This window comes from Pogoniulus pusillus, chromosome 18 (genome assembly GCF_015220805.1).
Source record: "Pogoniulus pusillus isolate bPogPus1 chromosome 18, bPogPus1.pri, whole genome shotgun sequence".
Lineage (NCBI taxonomy): Eukaryota > Metazoa > Chordata > Aves > Piciformes > Lybiidae > Pogoniulus > Pogoniulus pusillus.
Genome location: NC_087281.1, coordinates 3,144,346 through 3,160,444, shown reverse-complemented (window position 1 = coordinate 3,160,444; position 16,099 = coordinate 3,144,346). Strand labels below are relative to the sequence as shown.

At 46.2% G+C, this 16,099-nt stretch overlaps 1 protein-coding gene across 1 annotated transcript in view; it reads right to left on the bottom strand.

Annotated features, from left to right (window-relative positions):
* LOC135183276 (plasminogen-like) overlaps positions 1-16,099 on the bottom strand; it is a 37,702-nt gene that overhangs the window by 6,360 nt on the left and 15,243 nt on the right. Inside the window, exons 6-15 of the mRNA XM_064158193.1 lie at positions 15,917-16,037; positions 15,679-15,797; positions 14,058-14,220; positions 10,101-10,231; positions 9,009-9,174; positions 7,634-7,800; positions 6,594-6,742; positions 4,396-4,489; positions 2,618-2,738; positions 900-974 (exon numbers count right to left, since the gene is read on the bottom strand). Of these exons, the coding sequence (XP_064014263.1) occupies positions 900-974; positions 2,618-2,738; positions 4,396-4,489; positions 6,594-6,742; positions 7,634-7,800; positions 9,009-9,174; positions 10,101-10,231; positions 14,058-14,220; positions 15,679-15,797; positions 15,917-16,037 (1,306 nt within the window). The remainder of the gene's footprint in view (positions 1-899; positions 975-2,617; positions 2,739-4,395; positions 4,490-6,593; positions 6,743-7,633; positions 7,801-9,008; positions 9,175-10,100; positions 10,232-14,057; positions 14,221-15,678; positions 15,798-15,916; positions 16,038-16,099) is intronic.

Here is a 16,099-nt window from a genome sequence, read left to right as displayed (position 1 = left end):
GTTGCACATGGTGAGCTGACCAACACGGACTCGGCACACAGACCACTCACCAAGTCAGTGGGCACCTTGTGCTGTCAAAGACAGAGAAGTAGAGCCAAAGTTGGAATAAACTTCATTTCGTAATCCCTTATTATGGCATGTGAAGTCAAAGTAGAATCACAGAATCAGCCAGGTTGGAAGAGACCTCCAAGCTCATCCAGTCCAACCTAGCACCCAGCCCTGTCCAGTCAACCAGACCATGGCACCAAGTGCTTCATCCAGGCTTTGCTTGAACACCTCCAGGGACAGCGACTCCACCACCTCCCTGGGCAGCCCATTCCAATGCCAATCACTCTCTCTGGCAAGAATTTCCTCCTAACATCCAGCCTAGACCTCCCCCACCACAACTTCAGACTGTGTCCCCTTGTTCTGTTGCTGCTTGCCTGGCAGAAGAGTCCAACCTCCAGCTGGCTACAGCTTCCCTTCAGGTAGTTGTAGACAGCAATGAGGTCACCCTTGAGCCTCCTCTTCTCCAGGTTAAATAACCCCAGCTCCCTCAGCAAAAGCTATCACTGTCACTCTTGGTTTCTTCAGTCAAAACTTTGCTTTAATGAATAGAATCATAGAAATTTAGAATCATAGAATCAGCCAGGTTGGAAGAGACCTCCAAGCTCATCCACTCCAACCTAGTACCCATCCCTGTCCAATCAACTAGACCATGGCACTGGGTGCCTCATCTAGGCTTTTCTTGAACACCTCCAGGGATGGTGACTCCACCACCTCCCAAATAATAGACTTGATTCAATTCTCAACAATGTAAAAGCTAAATTGAGAGGTTGATTGTTTGGTCCATTTTCTTTCCCCTCTGATTTTCTATCTAGTACAGGAAAACGACAGTGCAGGCTATAATAGATACTCACTTTTCTAAGCAGTGAGCAGCAGTAAGAACCCACTGAGGATCTATCAGAGTTCCTCCACAGAAATGCAGGCCAAAACTGCAACAGAGAAGGAAAGCATAAAAAGGTGTTGGTTTAAGGTGGGGGAGTTAATTCCACTGTAGTTCATCAGGTCATCACAGAATTGTTTCTATTACCTTTAAGATCACTGAGTTCAATGCTAACTCTACCAAGTCCGATGCAAACCCATGCCCCTTAGCACCACACCTATGCACCATTGCAACACCTCCAGGGATGGGGATTCCACCACCTCTCTGGGCAGCCTATTCTACTGTTTTAGTGTTGCTCCTTGCCATGAAAAAGTTTCTTCTAACATCTAACTTAAAGCTCACCTTGTGCAGCTTGAGGCTGTTTCTTCTTCTCCTATCACTTGTTACAAGAGAGAAGAGACTCACCTTGCTACAACCTTCTTTCAGGTACTTGTTGAGAGCAGTAGGGTCCCTCCCCCAGCCTCCTCTTCTATAGACAAATATTCCTAGCATTACAAACTAATCCTAACTTTACAAACTAAAGACACTAATGAAGATTTTAATTAAAATAGCAACATTGTGTTTTCCTGAGCAATGCATCTTACAGCTACAGCAGTGTTGTGTGGAGAGATCTCTAAGGCCTTGTATGAAAACATGTGGCTTTTGGTCTGAATCACTATGGCTGTTACTGGAAAACCTTATGTGCAATGATGTTAAGGAGAATAAAAGATGTTTGATGGCAAAAGAAGGGGCAAGGACAACCTCCACTCCTTATTAGATGCAGAGGGGAGTGTAGTAACAAAGGATGAGGAAAAGGCAGAGGTACTTAACACCTTCTTTGCCTCAATCTTCAATAGTGGGACAGGTTGTCTTCAGAGCAACTGGCCTCCTCAACTGGCAGGAGGAGTCAGGGATCACTATAGTCTCTCTGTAATCCAGGAGGAAGAAGTAAGGGACCTGCAGACCCACTTGGATCCTGACAAGTCCATGAGACCAGATGGGATCCGTCCTAGAGTGCTGAGAGAGGCGGCAGATCAGCTGGCCAAGCCGGTCTCTTCTGTGGTTACTGCTGTAGAGATTGTGGCTTTTATCCACCTCCCATCAGTCAGAAAGCTCTGGAACTGGCCCTGATTCCTGGTTTTCCTAATAACTTCACCAGTCTAAATGACCTTTAGGATAAGCACATAGAATCATAGAATCATAGAATCATAGAATCAAACAGGTTGGAAGACATCTCCAAGCTCATCCAGTCCAACCTAGCACCCAGCCCTGTCCAATCAACCAGACCATGGCACTAAGTGCCTCAGCCAGGCTTGGCTTCAACACCTCCAGGGACAGAGACTCCATCACCTCCCTGGGCAGCCCATTCCAATGCCAATCACTCTCTCTGCCAACAACTTCCTCCTAACATCCAGCCTAGATGTCCCCCAGCACAACTTGAGACTGTGTCCCCTTGTTCTGTTACTGGTTATCTGGGCGAAAAGACCAAGCCCACCTGGCTACAACCTCCCTTCAGGTAGTAGTAGACAGCAATGAGGTCACTCCTGAGCCTCCTCTTCTCCAGACTAATCACCTCCAGCTCCCTCAGCCTCTGCTTTGAGCTGGTTTAAAATTAAAATCAAGTTTAGAAAGATATAAAAACACACTAAGACATCCTATGGGGCACAAAATCTATTTGCATGTGAAAGTGACCATAGTGAGGCACAGCCTTACCTCGTCCGTAGACTGATTTGCCAGGGCCAGGAGTGTGGATGTGAAATACACCCAGCAACAATTCTTTGGGCACACAGCTTTGGTCTAAACTTGGCTTTTCCACACTCATACTGAGCAGGAGCTACAGAATGAATTAAAAAACCATTAAAAATAGTCATAGAATCATAGAATCAGCCAGGTTGGAAGAGACCTCCAAGATCACTCAGGCCAACCTAGCACCCAGCCCTATCCAGTCAACCAGACCATGGCATTAAGTGTCCCAGCCAGGCTTGGCTCCACCACCTCCCTGGGCAGCCCATTCCAATGCCAATCACTCTCTCTGACAACAGCTTCCTAACAACATCCAGCCTAGACCTCCCCTGGCACAAATTGAGGCTGTGTCCCCTTCTGTTGCTGCTTGCCTGGCAGAAGAGCCCAACCCCACCTGGCTACAGCCTCCCTTCAGGGAGTTGTAGACAGCAATGAGGTCTGCCCTGAGCCTCCTCTTCTGCAGGCTGCACACCCCCAGCTCCCTCAACATGTCGCACTTCTCTGGACACCTTCCAGCACCTCAACATCTCTCTTGGCTTGAGGAGCCCAGAACTGGACACAACACTCAAGGTGTGGCCTGAGCAGTGCTGAGCACAGGGGCAGAATAACCTCCCTTGTCCTACTGGCCACACTGTTCCTGATGCAGCCCAGGATGCCATTGGCTCTCCTGGCCACCTGGGCACACTGCTGGCTCATCTTCAGCTACTATCTATCGGCACCCCCAGCTCCCTCTCTGCCTGGCTGCTCTCAGCCACTCAGTCCCCAGCCTGTAGCTCTGGTTGGGGTTGTTGTGACCAAAGTGCAGAGTCCTGTTAACTCTCATCTCTTTGGCCTCTCACCTGTATGACATGGCCACTGTAGAGAACTTTATTTTATTTGCTATGCATTCACTGTGCACTCAGAAAACCAGAAGACAAATTTGTCCTCTTTGTCACTTGGGCTCTTGGCTCTCTGCAGACAATTACATACCATACAGCCCCTGGATTTTGTTCCGTTGCCCTCATCTAAGAATGTTTTAGAATAGCTGATTTATTTTTTATTCACATACTCTTCTCAGTGGTCATTAAATTGCATATGAAGAGATTTACAGTCAGACAGAATGAAAAACACCAAAAGAAATAAAGGGAAAAAACCCCAAAACCCAAACTTCAAACCCAACTAACCCACTCCCCCCAAAATATATAACCCACCTAAAAACAGAAATAGAAGGAGGAAACAGAAAGAAAGGAGAAATAAACTCATACTATAACTTTAACTCTGCTGTTCCAGATATCAGCAATGCAGAAGTTGCACTGGGCCCTGTTTTCAAACAATCTTGGTGGTATAGCAAAGAGAATTCAATCTGTGTCTCTGTGGAACAAAATTTTGTCCACTCATCTCAGGATCTTTTGGTACTTTGGATACCTCTGTGTTATTAAGGAGAGGTCACTCTTAGCCATGGGAAACTGGCTCTTAACCACTCTGAGTTTAGAACTTGTTGCTAGCAAAAGGAGCTGGCTAAGGAAACAAAGGCAAAAGCCACATTTTCTCTATTCTTTGGCTGAACAACTGAATAAAAGAAAGAGATTAATGTAAAAAACCAAACTGCATCTTCAAAATGAGTGCAGCAACCATAGCTACAGGCTTAATTTCTAGGCTAAAGCCACTGCACTGTCTTAGACAATTCTTTCAGATTATTACTGAGTACCCTCTAGTCATCATGAAAAGTGACAGGAAAGTGAGATATTAGTCTTTAAATGAATAATTACGGCACTTAGGAATGTCACAGTACTCCCAGGCTTTTCTTGGGTCTGTAGTGTAGCACCAGGGTCCATTCACATCTCCATCAGGATTCCTGCAATACTGTAATAATCACAGAATCAGCCAGGTTGGAAGAGACCTCCAACATCATCCAGTCCAACCTAGCACCCAGCCCTATAGTGTCAACCAGACCATGACACTAAGTGCCTCAGGCAGGCTTTGCTTCAACACCGCAAGGGACAACAACTCCACCACCTCCCTGGGCAGCTCATTCCAGTGCCAATCACTCTCTCTGACAACAACTTCCTCCTAACATCCAGCCTAGACCTCCCCTGGCACAACTTGAGACTCTGTCCCCTTGTTCTGTTGCTGCTTGCCTGGGAGAAGAGACCAACCCCACCTGGCTACAGCCTCCCTTCAGGGAGTTGTAGGCAGCAATGAGGTCTGCCCTGAGCCTCCTCTGCTGCAGGCTGCACACCCCCAGCTCCCTCAGCCTCTCCTCACAGGGCTGTGCTCCAGGCCCCTCACCAGCTTTGTTGCCCTTCTCTGGACATGTTCCAGCACCTCAACATCTCTCTTGAATTGAGGAGCCCAGAACTGGACACAGCACTCAAGCTGTGGCCTGACCAGTGCTGAATACAGGGGAAGAATAGCCTCCCTTGTCCTGCTGGCCACACTGCTCCTGATCCAGGCCAGGATGCCATTGACTTTCCTGGCCACCTGGGCACACTGCTGCCTCATGTTCAGCTGCTACCTAGCAGTACCCCTAGGTCCCTTTCTTGCTCTCCAGCCACTCTGCCCCCAGCCTGTAGAAATAATAAAGACACTAGCTATTCACCAAAGCTTACCATTGCATGTTTCAAAAGTACAATAAGATTACAGTTGGGAAATATTTTCTTTGCTGAATAAGTAATTCCTGATGCCTTTAGTGAAAAAACAGTTGTACCATTTTTCTGTTTGGTCTGTAACTTTAGATAAGTATAATGAGTGCAACCTCTTCAGCTGCCTTCAGCCAGTGAGCTTCACTAGTGAAAGCTTGGATGTCTGATCAATGACAAAGGATGAGGTTTTGACCCAGAATGCTGCTTTCTAAAGCACTAGCCTAGTTCTGCTTCCACTCCACTTCATAGGAACAGTATGGTCAGTCCTGAGGTCTTTCCTCACCCACCCTCGTTGCATGGCTCTGGGGCAAGTGGATGTTGTGTAGCTGCTCTTGCACAACTTGGTGAAGCCTGTGAGTCCCAAGGGGCAGAGCTGCAGTGTTTGCCCCAGTGGGAGGGAGGTTAGATGAATGGCTGTACTGACTGAGCTCTGCTCGCACAGCTTAGTGTTACCAGACATCATTTCAGTTCCCTTTCCTGCTCTGAACTATATCCCATGGTTTAGGAAAGAGGAGAAAATCTTTGTTTCCTTCCTCAAGAATCTCTGCCAAATGCAAGAACCAGAATGTTATGGCACATGGCTTTTTGAAGGGGTTTCCCCAACCTGAGATGGAGTTCAACACAGAGTATGTGACACCATCAAGAGAACTGAATAACAGGCTTTAAAATCATGTACCTGCAGAAAAAACACTTCAGTCTGGCAGCACCAAACAAGCTCTTTATGCTCCTTTAAGAGCTTGTCACAAACAAGAGAACTGAATAACAAGCTTTAAAATCATGTACCTGCAGAAGAAACGTTTCAGTCTGGCAGCACCAAACAAGCTCTTTATATCACTTACAGAGCTTGTCACAAACCAGGTGGGTATTGTATAGGGGATGTAATGAGTCTAGAGAACCAGAGGTGAGTACATGTGTTAGGACTAGGGACATGGAAAATGACTTACAGGATGAGTCAAATGCATCCTTGTATGATGGCCTGTGGCAGAAGGGCTGGAGGAGGAATTAGCAGAGGGTAGGAGCTGCAGTCCATCAGCTGTATATCTCAAGGAACTTGCACTGATGGATTGCTTGTCATCATACCTGTCACTGTTACTGCTGAAACCTATGAGCCCTCCTCTTTCTGGCAGAGAAGGAAGAGATGCTGCCCATAGACTAACTCTGCTTCTTCTCAGGAGTGAGAAGAAGCAAATGCCCATCTGAAGCCCCTTGCCTGTGCTGCAGAAGCATTCAACGGAGTTGAACATGATGTGAAATGCTTGCTGAGAGACCACGATGATGAGAGGCAAAGCTCAATGACAGAAAGCATTAAATGAACAGCTGCTCACATTTTTATCCAGGCCTGCTCCTGGGTGAGTCATGGGAGTGAAATAGTCGTGACTGTGAGGTCTCTGAGAACTCCACTCTTGGCAAGTCCTGCCTCTTCCAGTCTTTGCTACTGTGCCACGATAGTCTTTGCCATTACCATTAATGCAATCTGTGAAGAAAGAGGCAGCTGTTAACTGTGAACTATGTCTGTACTTGATGGTGGTGAAGCAGAAATAAATTTGGGGAAATACCACTACTAAATTAGGGGAAATACTACTGCTTCCAGTTCTGCAACCTCTATTACAAGAAGAATGTGGAGATGCTGGAGTGTGTCCCGAGAAGGGCCACGAGGATGCTCAGAGGGCTGCAGCAGCTCTGCTGTGAGCACAGACTGAAAGAGTTGGGGCTGTGCAGGCTGGAGCAGAAGAGGCTCCGAAGTGACCTTATTGTGGTCTTTCAGTATCTGAAGAGGGCCTCCAAAAAAGCTGGGGAGGGACTTTTTTAGGCTCTCAAGGAGTGATGAGACTAGAAGGAATGGAGCAAAGCTGGAGGTGGGGAGATTCAGACTGTATGAGAGGAGAAAGCTCTTCACTATGAGAGTGGTGAGAGGCTGGACTGGGTTGCCCAGGGAGGTGGTTGAGACCCCATGCTTGGAGGTGTTTAAGGCCAGGCTGGCTGAGGCTGTGGGCAGCCTGCTCTAGGATAGGGTGTCCCTGGGCACGGCAGGGGGGTTGGAACTAGATGATCTTTGTGGTCCCTTCGAACCCTGCCTGATTCTATGATGCTAGGATGTACACATCTTCCATACTATGTATAGGAGGAAAGAAGCACAATGTAGTATCAATGACAGTTAACAACCACGTTTTAACTTCCTTGCATTTTAAATACTTTGAAGAATCATGAAGAATTAATTACTAACTAATAATTTCATAACAATATTAAACCCTGTAGTCATCTAGAGTTTTCTGTCCATCACCTTCATTTCATTCTTGATGACAGTTCTCTAAAAAGCAGCTTGCTGGTTATGAACATTTCTAGGGGAATTGGAAAGTAGGCTCACCAGAGTTTGGTTCCAGTGTGGTCTGAGGAGGTTTTGGTAAAGTCACTGCTGTGTGGTCGTCACATTTCTTCAAGTTACAATATTCCCATCTCACTCTGGGGTCAGTGGTGTAGCACCATGGGCGGCTGTCAGCATCTGGATTTCTGCAGTAATTCTGCTTCAGGTCCCTAGAAATGTAAAGATACCACAGTTCCACCCGTGCCACTGAGGAGAACTTGCAAGAACATTTCAGAAAGCAGGTGGGTCACAACGCTAGCATGTATAATTTATCATGAACAGTGTGCCACAGAGATGCCTTTTCCAGCATAAAGAAATCACAGGATCACAGGATGCTAGGGGTTGGAAGGGACCCAAAGGAATCATCAAGTCCAACCCTCCTGCCAGAGCAGGACCACACAATCTAGCACAGATCACAGAGGAACACATCCAGACAGGCCTGGAAAGTCTCCAGAGAAGGAGACTCCACAACCTGTCTGGGAGCCTGTTCCAGTGCTCTGGGACCCTTACAGTAAAGTTCCCCCTTGTGTAGAGGTGGAACCTCCTGTGCTGCAAATCAAGAGACATACACAGAATATTTAAATATGCCAAATACCTATTCACTGATTAACATATACAGTAGAGTAGAATTTACAAACCCAGATAAGTAAATGCACATCTACATCTCTACATCTACAACTACACCTACGTCTCTGCATCTACGTCTATGTCTCTACATCCCTACAACTACATCTCTACATCTACATCTCTGTCCCTACAACTACATCTCTACATCTGCATCTGTCTATCTATCTGGAGTACTTCATCCAGTTCTGCAGCTCCTATTACAAGAGGGATGTGGAGATGCAGGAGCATGTCCAGAGAAGGGCCAGGAGGATGCTCAGAGGGCTGCAGCAGCTCTGCTGTGAGCACAGACTGAAAGAGTTAGGGCTGTGCAGGCTGCAGAAGAGGAGGCTCCCAGGTGACCTTCTTGTGGCCTTCCAGGATCTGAAGGGAGCCTCCAAAAAAGCTGGGGAGGAACTTTTTAGGCTCTCAGGGAGTGACAAGACTAGGGGGAATGGAGCAAAGCTGAAGGTGGGGAGAGTGAGGCTGGAGGTGAGAAGGAAGTTGTTGAGCATGAGAGTGGTGAGAGGCTGGACTGGGTTGCCCAGGGAGGTGGTTGAGGCCCCATGGCGGGAGGTGTTTGAGGCCAGGCTGGCTGAGGCTGTGTGCAGCCTGCTCTAGGGTAGGGTGTCCCTGGGCATGGCAGGGGGATTGGAACTAGAGGATCCTTGTGGTCCCTTCCAACCCTGACTGACTCTACGATTCTAAGGATGGTGCAAACAGACCCAAGGTGAGGAGTGGTGAGTGTGCAGCACAAGGTGAGAAGTGCACGTACGCGTTTGGGAACTGCTCAGCGGTTTTGTTGTGTCGGTGCGGTGACATCGAGCTCCAGGCTTGACATTTCTTCCCCGAGAGAGTGAAAGAAGCTGTGCCACGGTAAGTCACACCATTGCCTTCATAGCACTCCTCAGTAATTTGAGCCTGCTCAGGCACATCAACAGCTGCAGTGAATAACAGAAACCAGACCCTTGCATCTTAATACTTTCATATATATACATGAAAGCAAACAGAAGACAAGGCAGAGTATTTCCCTGACTGACTGCATGCTCTCTCTAACAAAATTCTTCTCAGACTGTAGATCAAAAGGAAGAGTTCTAAAACTATTTGCAAACACTTCATGATACTCTGGATTAGAAGAACTTGTACATCATTTTTTCTGCCACGCGTGGGGATTTATGGCAGATGACAATGCAAGTAATTCATATATGGATCACATCTTCTCTGGGACTAGGGAATGGCTGTGGCTTTGCCACAGATGCATGTGTGGAACAAGCCTTTCTTGTATAAGAAGATTTTCTTTTGGTTGCTTTTTATGGAGTCCTGGGTCAGTGCTTTGAAATTCTAAAATCATACAGTCAGAACCATTTTGATTGGGAAAGACCTTTACTATCATTGTCTACCAACCATTGTCTAACAAGTCTGGTAGTAGACCATGTCATTCAGGATAACACCTATGAAGATTTTCTTTTGGTTGCTTTTTATGGAGTCCTGGGTCAGTGCTCTGAAATTCTAAAATCATACAGTCAGAACCATTTTGATTGGGAAAGACCTTTACTATCATTGTCTACCAACCATTGTCTAACAAGTCTGGTAGTAGACCATGTCATTCAGGATAACACCTATGCATCTCCAGGGATAGGGATTCAATCGTGTCCCTGAGGAGCCTGTTCCAGTGTTTGATAACCCTTTGCATGAAGAAGCTCCCTCTAATATCCAATCTAAATCTACCTTGTGCAGCTTGAGACTCAATCCCCTGGTCCAGCTCATCAATAAAGTTCAGCTGATACATAGTGATACAGCAGTAATACAACTGAGGACAGTCAACCAAGATGACCCTTTGATTCCAGATGTCTCCTGTTGTTCTTACCAGGGGCTTCTGATTCTGTCCCACCACAGGAGGGGATGCTGCAATATTCCCACCGGGCAGTTGTATTGGTGGTGTAACACCATGGCATCTTCTCACCATCAGGATTTCTACAGTAGTTTTCCTCTAGACCTCTGAAACAGAAAGCTTGGCTAAGAAAAGCCTCTCATGGAAACCAAGTAAAAGTCATGAGCAACAGAAGAATGCACCTTGCTGCCTAGTTTGATGCTGTATTCACTGCTGAGAACTGCTGGGGTATTTTATTGATGCTATTTACTAGATGAATAATCCCAGTCCACTGGTCTTCTGGAAGTGCTGAGCCAGACATCTGCTAGACTGATGGATGAACTGAAATAGAGTATTTCATGAAGTACTTTGAGGTCAAGAACAGCACAGAAGAATGGAAGGATCTAGTCTGAAGCAAATGTCGTTATTGTGACTTTCTTACTCCACATCTCTCTACCTGAGCAGCAATACAGTAAAAGGATGAAATGAAAAAATGAGAAAAAAATCAGCATAGTGGAGCTTGGAAGTCAGAAAATTGAGACAGTAAAATTCAAGAACAAAGAAGGGAATAAAAGCAAGTGTGGGAAAAAAAAAAAAAGACAGAAAGAATCCAGCTGGAGAACACTGCAATATAGGTGAAGAAAAATGGAGTAATCATAGAATCATAGAATCAACCAGGTTGGAAGAGACCTCCAAGATCATCCAGTCCAACCTAGCACCCAGCCCTATCCAATCAACCAGACCATGGCACCAAGTGCCTCAGCCAGGCTTTTCCTGAGCACCTCCATTGACGGTGCCTCCACCACCTCCCTGGGCAGCCCATTCCAATGCCAATCACTCTCTCTGTGAAGAACTTCTTCCTAACATCCAGCCTATACCTACCCTGGCACAACTTGAGACTGTGTCCCCTTGTTCTATTGCTGTGCTTGCTACTTCTCATGGACACTGAATAATGGAGAAGCTTCACTTACTGTCTTGATAGGCCTGGTAGGCCCAAAATAGGCTTATACATGTCCTGCCTTGCCCAGACATGTTTTTCTGCTCCATGGGAGAAGCAACCACAGGGAAGAAGGCAAAAGAATCAGGAGCCATTAAGTCTAAGGATTCTGACCTGCCCAGATTTGTCTTGGTGCTGTGGTAGACAAGGTACACACACTTAGCTTGTGCCTGCCTTGTGCAAGGCCTGTGCTTTTCCCAAATTTGGGTAAAGCAAGCCTATGGCTTTGCCTAATATGGTAAGGTTTGGCTAACTGCCATACTGATTGGCTATTCTGTGTCAAAAGGCTCATTGATCTCGTCCCACATTGATAAAAGGAGATACACAGGTAAGTGCAGTGTGCTCTGCTGTGCTATTGGTGCCTGCTGCCATTGCTTACTGCCTTATTGTTTGCCTGGAAATGCCACTGTCATGAGTTTACCAGGACAGACTCTAAATGCCTCCATGCGATCAGCCTGCATAGCCAGCATGACATCCTGCTGAGACTGCACGTCACAAGACATCCTGCCTGCACCTGAAAGCCTCCTGCCGAGACAGAGATCATCAGAGGAGCCAGGAGACAAGGTCAGAGATTGCCTACCTCCTTTCCCCAGAAGCCTCAGAAGAATCAAATCTCAGTGGCCAAAAGGACAAAGTCCCCTGAAAGTGTTTGGGCACTGTCTGGGCCTGTGGCCAGCCCCTGTGAGCTGGGTAATAACAATTGTGTGAGTGAATGCTTAAGAGCCTCTTTGCAATTCTCCATTGCCTTCTGCCATAAGCAGAAAGAGCTCCTTGAGTCCATCTAGAGGGTAAGCAGCACATTGACCGTGAGCAGCATTTGACCACAGGAATCTCCTCTTCCAGTTCAATCAATGTTTATATAATTTGCTGGTTATTTCTAGAGCTAGATATGTGTGGTGGAGGGCCTGTAGGCCTGAAAAGAGGCTTATTTATGCCTATACATGCCTGGACATGTTTTTCTGCCAGGACCCCTGGTTGTAAACAGGTTGTGTAAGCCCACACACACCCAGCTCGTGTCTCCCTGGGGCAAATCCATGTGATCCCCATATTTGGGAAAGTCCAGGCAAGTAGTCTTCTGCCTATTATGGTAAGGTTTGGCTTACTGACAACCTGATTGGTCATTCTAGTGGCCAAGGGGCCCATTAATCTTGGTCCACAGTCAATAAATAGGGATGCAGAGGTAAACAACACATGCTCTCTGACCCTATCTGCAGCTCAGCTTGGACCACACTGCAGCACCCTGCTGCTCTGACCCACTTGCAAGGCTCAGACATAGCTCTGGCCCTCACTTGCAGCTCTCTGAGGCTCAGATCTCATGCTTTGATCTATTCAGAGCTTACCTGCCTGCGTACTTTTCATGCAGAGCTCATTTAAGCCTGAACACTTATATAAAAGGAGACTATAGCCTCCTAATCCAGCTGTGCACATCTGCAAGCTATATTGCGATCGGGACCTGATCCTGCATTGATCTACGGAGCTCAGACTCCCAGCAGCCGAGCACACTTTGCATGCTCACTGCTCATCATTGCCTGGTAAAAGCCATTGCTGCTGAGAGAACCAGGAAGCAGACTTTGGATTGTCTGCACCCACACACCCAGCCTGCTAGCAGTGAAGACCTGTGCCAGAGACTGCACAGACATTCTCCTGCTCCTGGAATCCTGCCAAGCTGATACCCCTGGACACAGCATCCAGATGAAGACAGCAGCATCAAAGGCAGAGATCATCCCTTGCCAGGAGAACAAAGGTTGGAAAACCTAAGACCCCAGAGACTGGGAAGATTTATTACCTCCCCTCAAGCCGGGAAGATTCCAGCGTACAAGTCCACGGGCAGAGATCCCCTGAAGCCTGGACATTGGGCATAGGCCGTGACACAGCCCAGGAGGGTGATTAATAATTAATAATAAGACTTGTGAGTAAAGCTTTAGTACCTCTGTAATATAAGTTACCTCTGCCATAGAGCAGAAAGAGTTTCATCCCACCCTGCTGGGCAAATAGCACAAAGATCCCAAGCGGCATCAAGCCGCAGGGAAAACTCCTCCCTCTCTGTTTATAGTTTGAATACTTGCCAGTTAAATAACCAATTCCCTGTACATATTCTGTCCTAAATTGTTTTCATAATCGTGGATTGAACATTATTTTAATATACAGTGGTTGGGGGTGGTGAGAGTTCCTAAATATTGAATTTAATAAATTATATTTTTATATAAAATTTATATCACCTCAAATGAATTTCTCACCTCTGCCAGATAGGCGTAGGCATTGAGAACCCCCTCTGCAACAATATGGTCTATAGAATGTTACCATGACCATATGAAGAACAGATTATTATTAAAATTAGTGGTTGGATGTGGTGAGAGTTCCTGTACTCAACACTGGTCAGGCCACACCTTGAGTACTGTGTCCAGTTCTGGGCCCCTCAATTCAAGAGAGATGTTGAGGTACTGGAATGTGTCCAGGGAAGGGCGACAAAGCTGGTGAAGGGCCTGGAGCATAAACCCTATGAGGAGAGGCTGAGGGAGCTGGTGGTGTTTAGCCTGGAGAAGAGGAGGCTCAGGGGTGACCTTATTACTGTCTACAACTACCTGAAGGGACATTGTAGCCAGGTGGGGGGTGGCCTCTTCTCCCAGGCAACCAGCAATAGAACAAGGGGACACAGTCTCAAGTTGTGCCAGGGTAGGTCTAGGCTGGATGTTAGGAAGAAGTTCTTCCCAGAGAGAGTGATTGGCATTGGAATGGGCTGCCCAGGGAGGTGGTGGAGGCACCGTCCCTGGGGGTCTTCAAGAAAAGCCTGGATGAGGCACTTAGTGCCATGGTCTGGTTGATTGGCCAGGGCTGGGTGCTAGGTTGTCCTGGATGATCTTGGAGATCTCTTCCAACCTGGTTGATTCTATGATTCTATGTTAACTTGGGGAAAACTATCACCTCACATTAATTCATTTGCCCTTCATAACACTCACTTGCAGGGATAGTTCTCAGGAGTGCGGGCGTGTCTGTGAGGAGACTGAGAACTCCAGCGCTGGCAGGTGTTTCCAGACTCAGTAACGGATATTGTGCCTCGATAGTCTTCACCTCTTCCTGATAGGCACTGACGCCCTGGTGCAGGAGCTGGGGGAGGTGTGGCTATGACAAAAAACAGGAACTGAAATTAAGCAATGCCTTCCAGACAGAGTAAAAACATAAACATAGCCAATTGGAGCTTTATAATTAAGTGGGCTGTTTAGCTTTCTTTACAGATAAGGTTTGAAGACTAAAATGTTTGGAAAGTCCAAAAAGGTAGAGAAAAGAGCTAAAAGTGTCTAAACTTTTCTTTCTTCCATTTGAACGTTTTCACAAGCAGTCAAACTGCATGAAGGACATTTGCATCTGCCTCTTTATAGCTGCCAGGATGCAACACAGTCAAGTAGTAGCAGATCCATCACAAGGAAGCTGGAAAGTGAGTGGGTGGTAATGCTATGAAGAAAACTGGAGTGAAAGTGGCAGGCCCCTCAGTGCATCCATATTCTTTTGTAACTGCAGTCATGACCAGACAGAAATGGCTAGCCTCGAAAGAACTATTTGGAGGCTAATTTCAACAAGATTTACTTTTTTTCCCCATTTGAAATAAAAGTCAAGATTTTTTAAATTTCCTTTATCTCTGGAGCCCCTTTGATTTGTTCTGCCTCCTTGCAACATCCTGAATGGAAGCTTTCTAGATGTCCTTGTATCCAGATGCTCTTGTGCCTAGATGCCTTTGTCTCTGATGTCATTCCATCTTCGATGCCTTTGTGTCTAGCTGTCTTTGTGTCTTTGATCTTTGTGTCCAGATGTCTTTGTGTCTTTATGTCTTTGTGTCTAGACATCTTTCTGTCTTTGATGTCTTTGTGTCTTTGCATCTAGATGTCTTTGTGCCTAGACATCTTTCTGTCTTTGATGTCTTTGTGTCTTTGCATCTAGGTGTCTTTGCGTCTTAGACATCTTTCTGTCTTTGATGTCTTTGTGCTTTGCATCTAGGTGTCTTTGTGTCTAGACATCTTTCTGTCTTTCATGTCTTTGTGTCTAGACAACTTTCTGTCTTTGATGTCTTTGTGTCTTTGCATCTAGGTGTCTTTGTGTCTAGACATCTTTCTGTCTTTGATGTCTTTGTGTCTGTGCCAAGATATCTTTGTGTCTAGATGCCTTGATGTCTTTGACACCTTGATGTCTTTGATGCCATTGCAAATAGACATCTTTATGTCTAGACATCTTTGTGTCTTTGTGCCTTTGATGCCTTTATGTCTAGACATCTCTGTGTCTAGATGCCTTTGTGTCTTTGATGCCTTTGTGTCTAGATGACTTTGATGTCTTTGATGCCTTTGTGTCTTTGATATCTTTGATGTCTTTGTGCCTAGAGGTCTTTGTGCCTAGACATCTTTGTGTCTTTGTGTCTAGACATGTTTGTGTCTAGACATCTTTGATGTCTTTGTGTCTAGACATGTTTGTGTCTTTGATGCCTTTGTGTCTAGAAGCCTTGATTGGATAGGGCTGAGTAATAGGTTGGATTGGATGAGCTCGGAGGTCTCTTCCAACCTGGTTGATTCTATGATTCTAAGTCAGACTCACTGCAACGAGGAATGTCACAATATTCCCAGCGTTTAGTTGGGCTGGTAGTGAAACACCACGGCCGAGGTTCGCCATCGGGATTACGGCAATAATTCATCTTCAGGTCCTTCTCAGGAAAACTAAGTAAAAAAAAATAATTTTTAATGAATGTCATTAATGGTCACAATAAATATCCTGTCTGGGGCGATGTGGTTGTTAATCTGCCACTGATGACAACCTACTGCAGCTTCTGACTTACTTTTCTGGGAGGTATCCATGTGTGTGAGGTTGTTGAGAGTCCCAGCGCTGACATTCAAGCCCAGACACCGTTGTTGCAACTACTCCATGGTAGTTTTCTCCACTGCAGTGCATGCACTCTACTGTACAAGCAAGCAGAAGGAGGACAAGAGAGACAGAAAGTCTGTGACAAACTGGTCAAGAA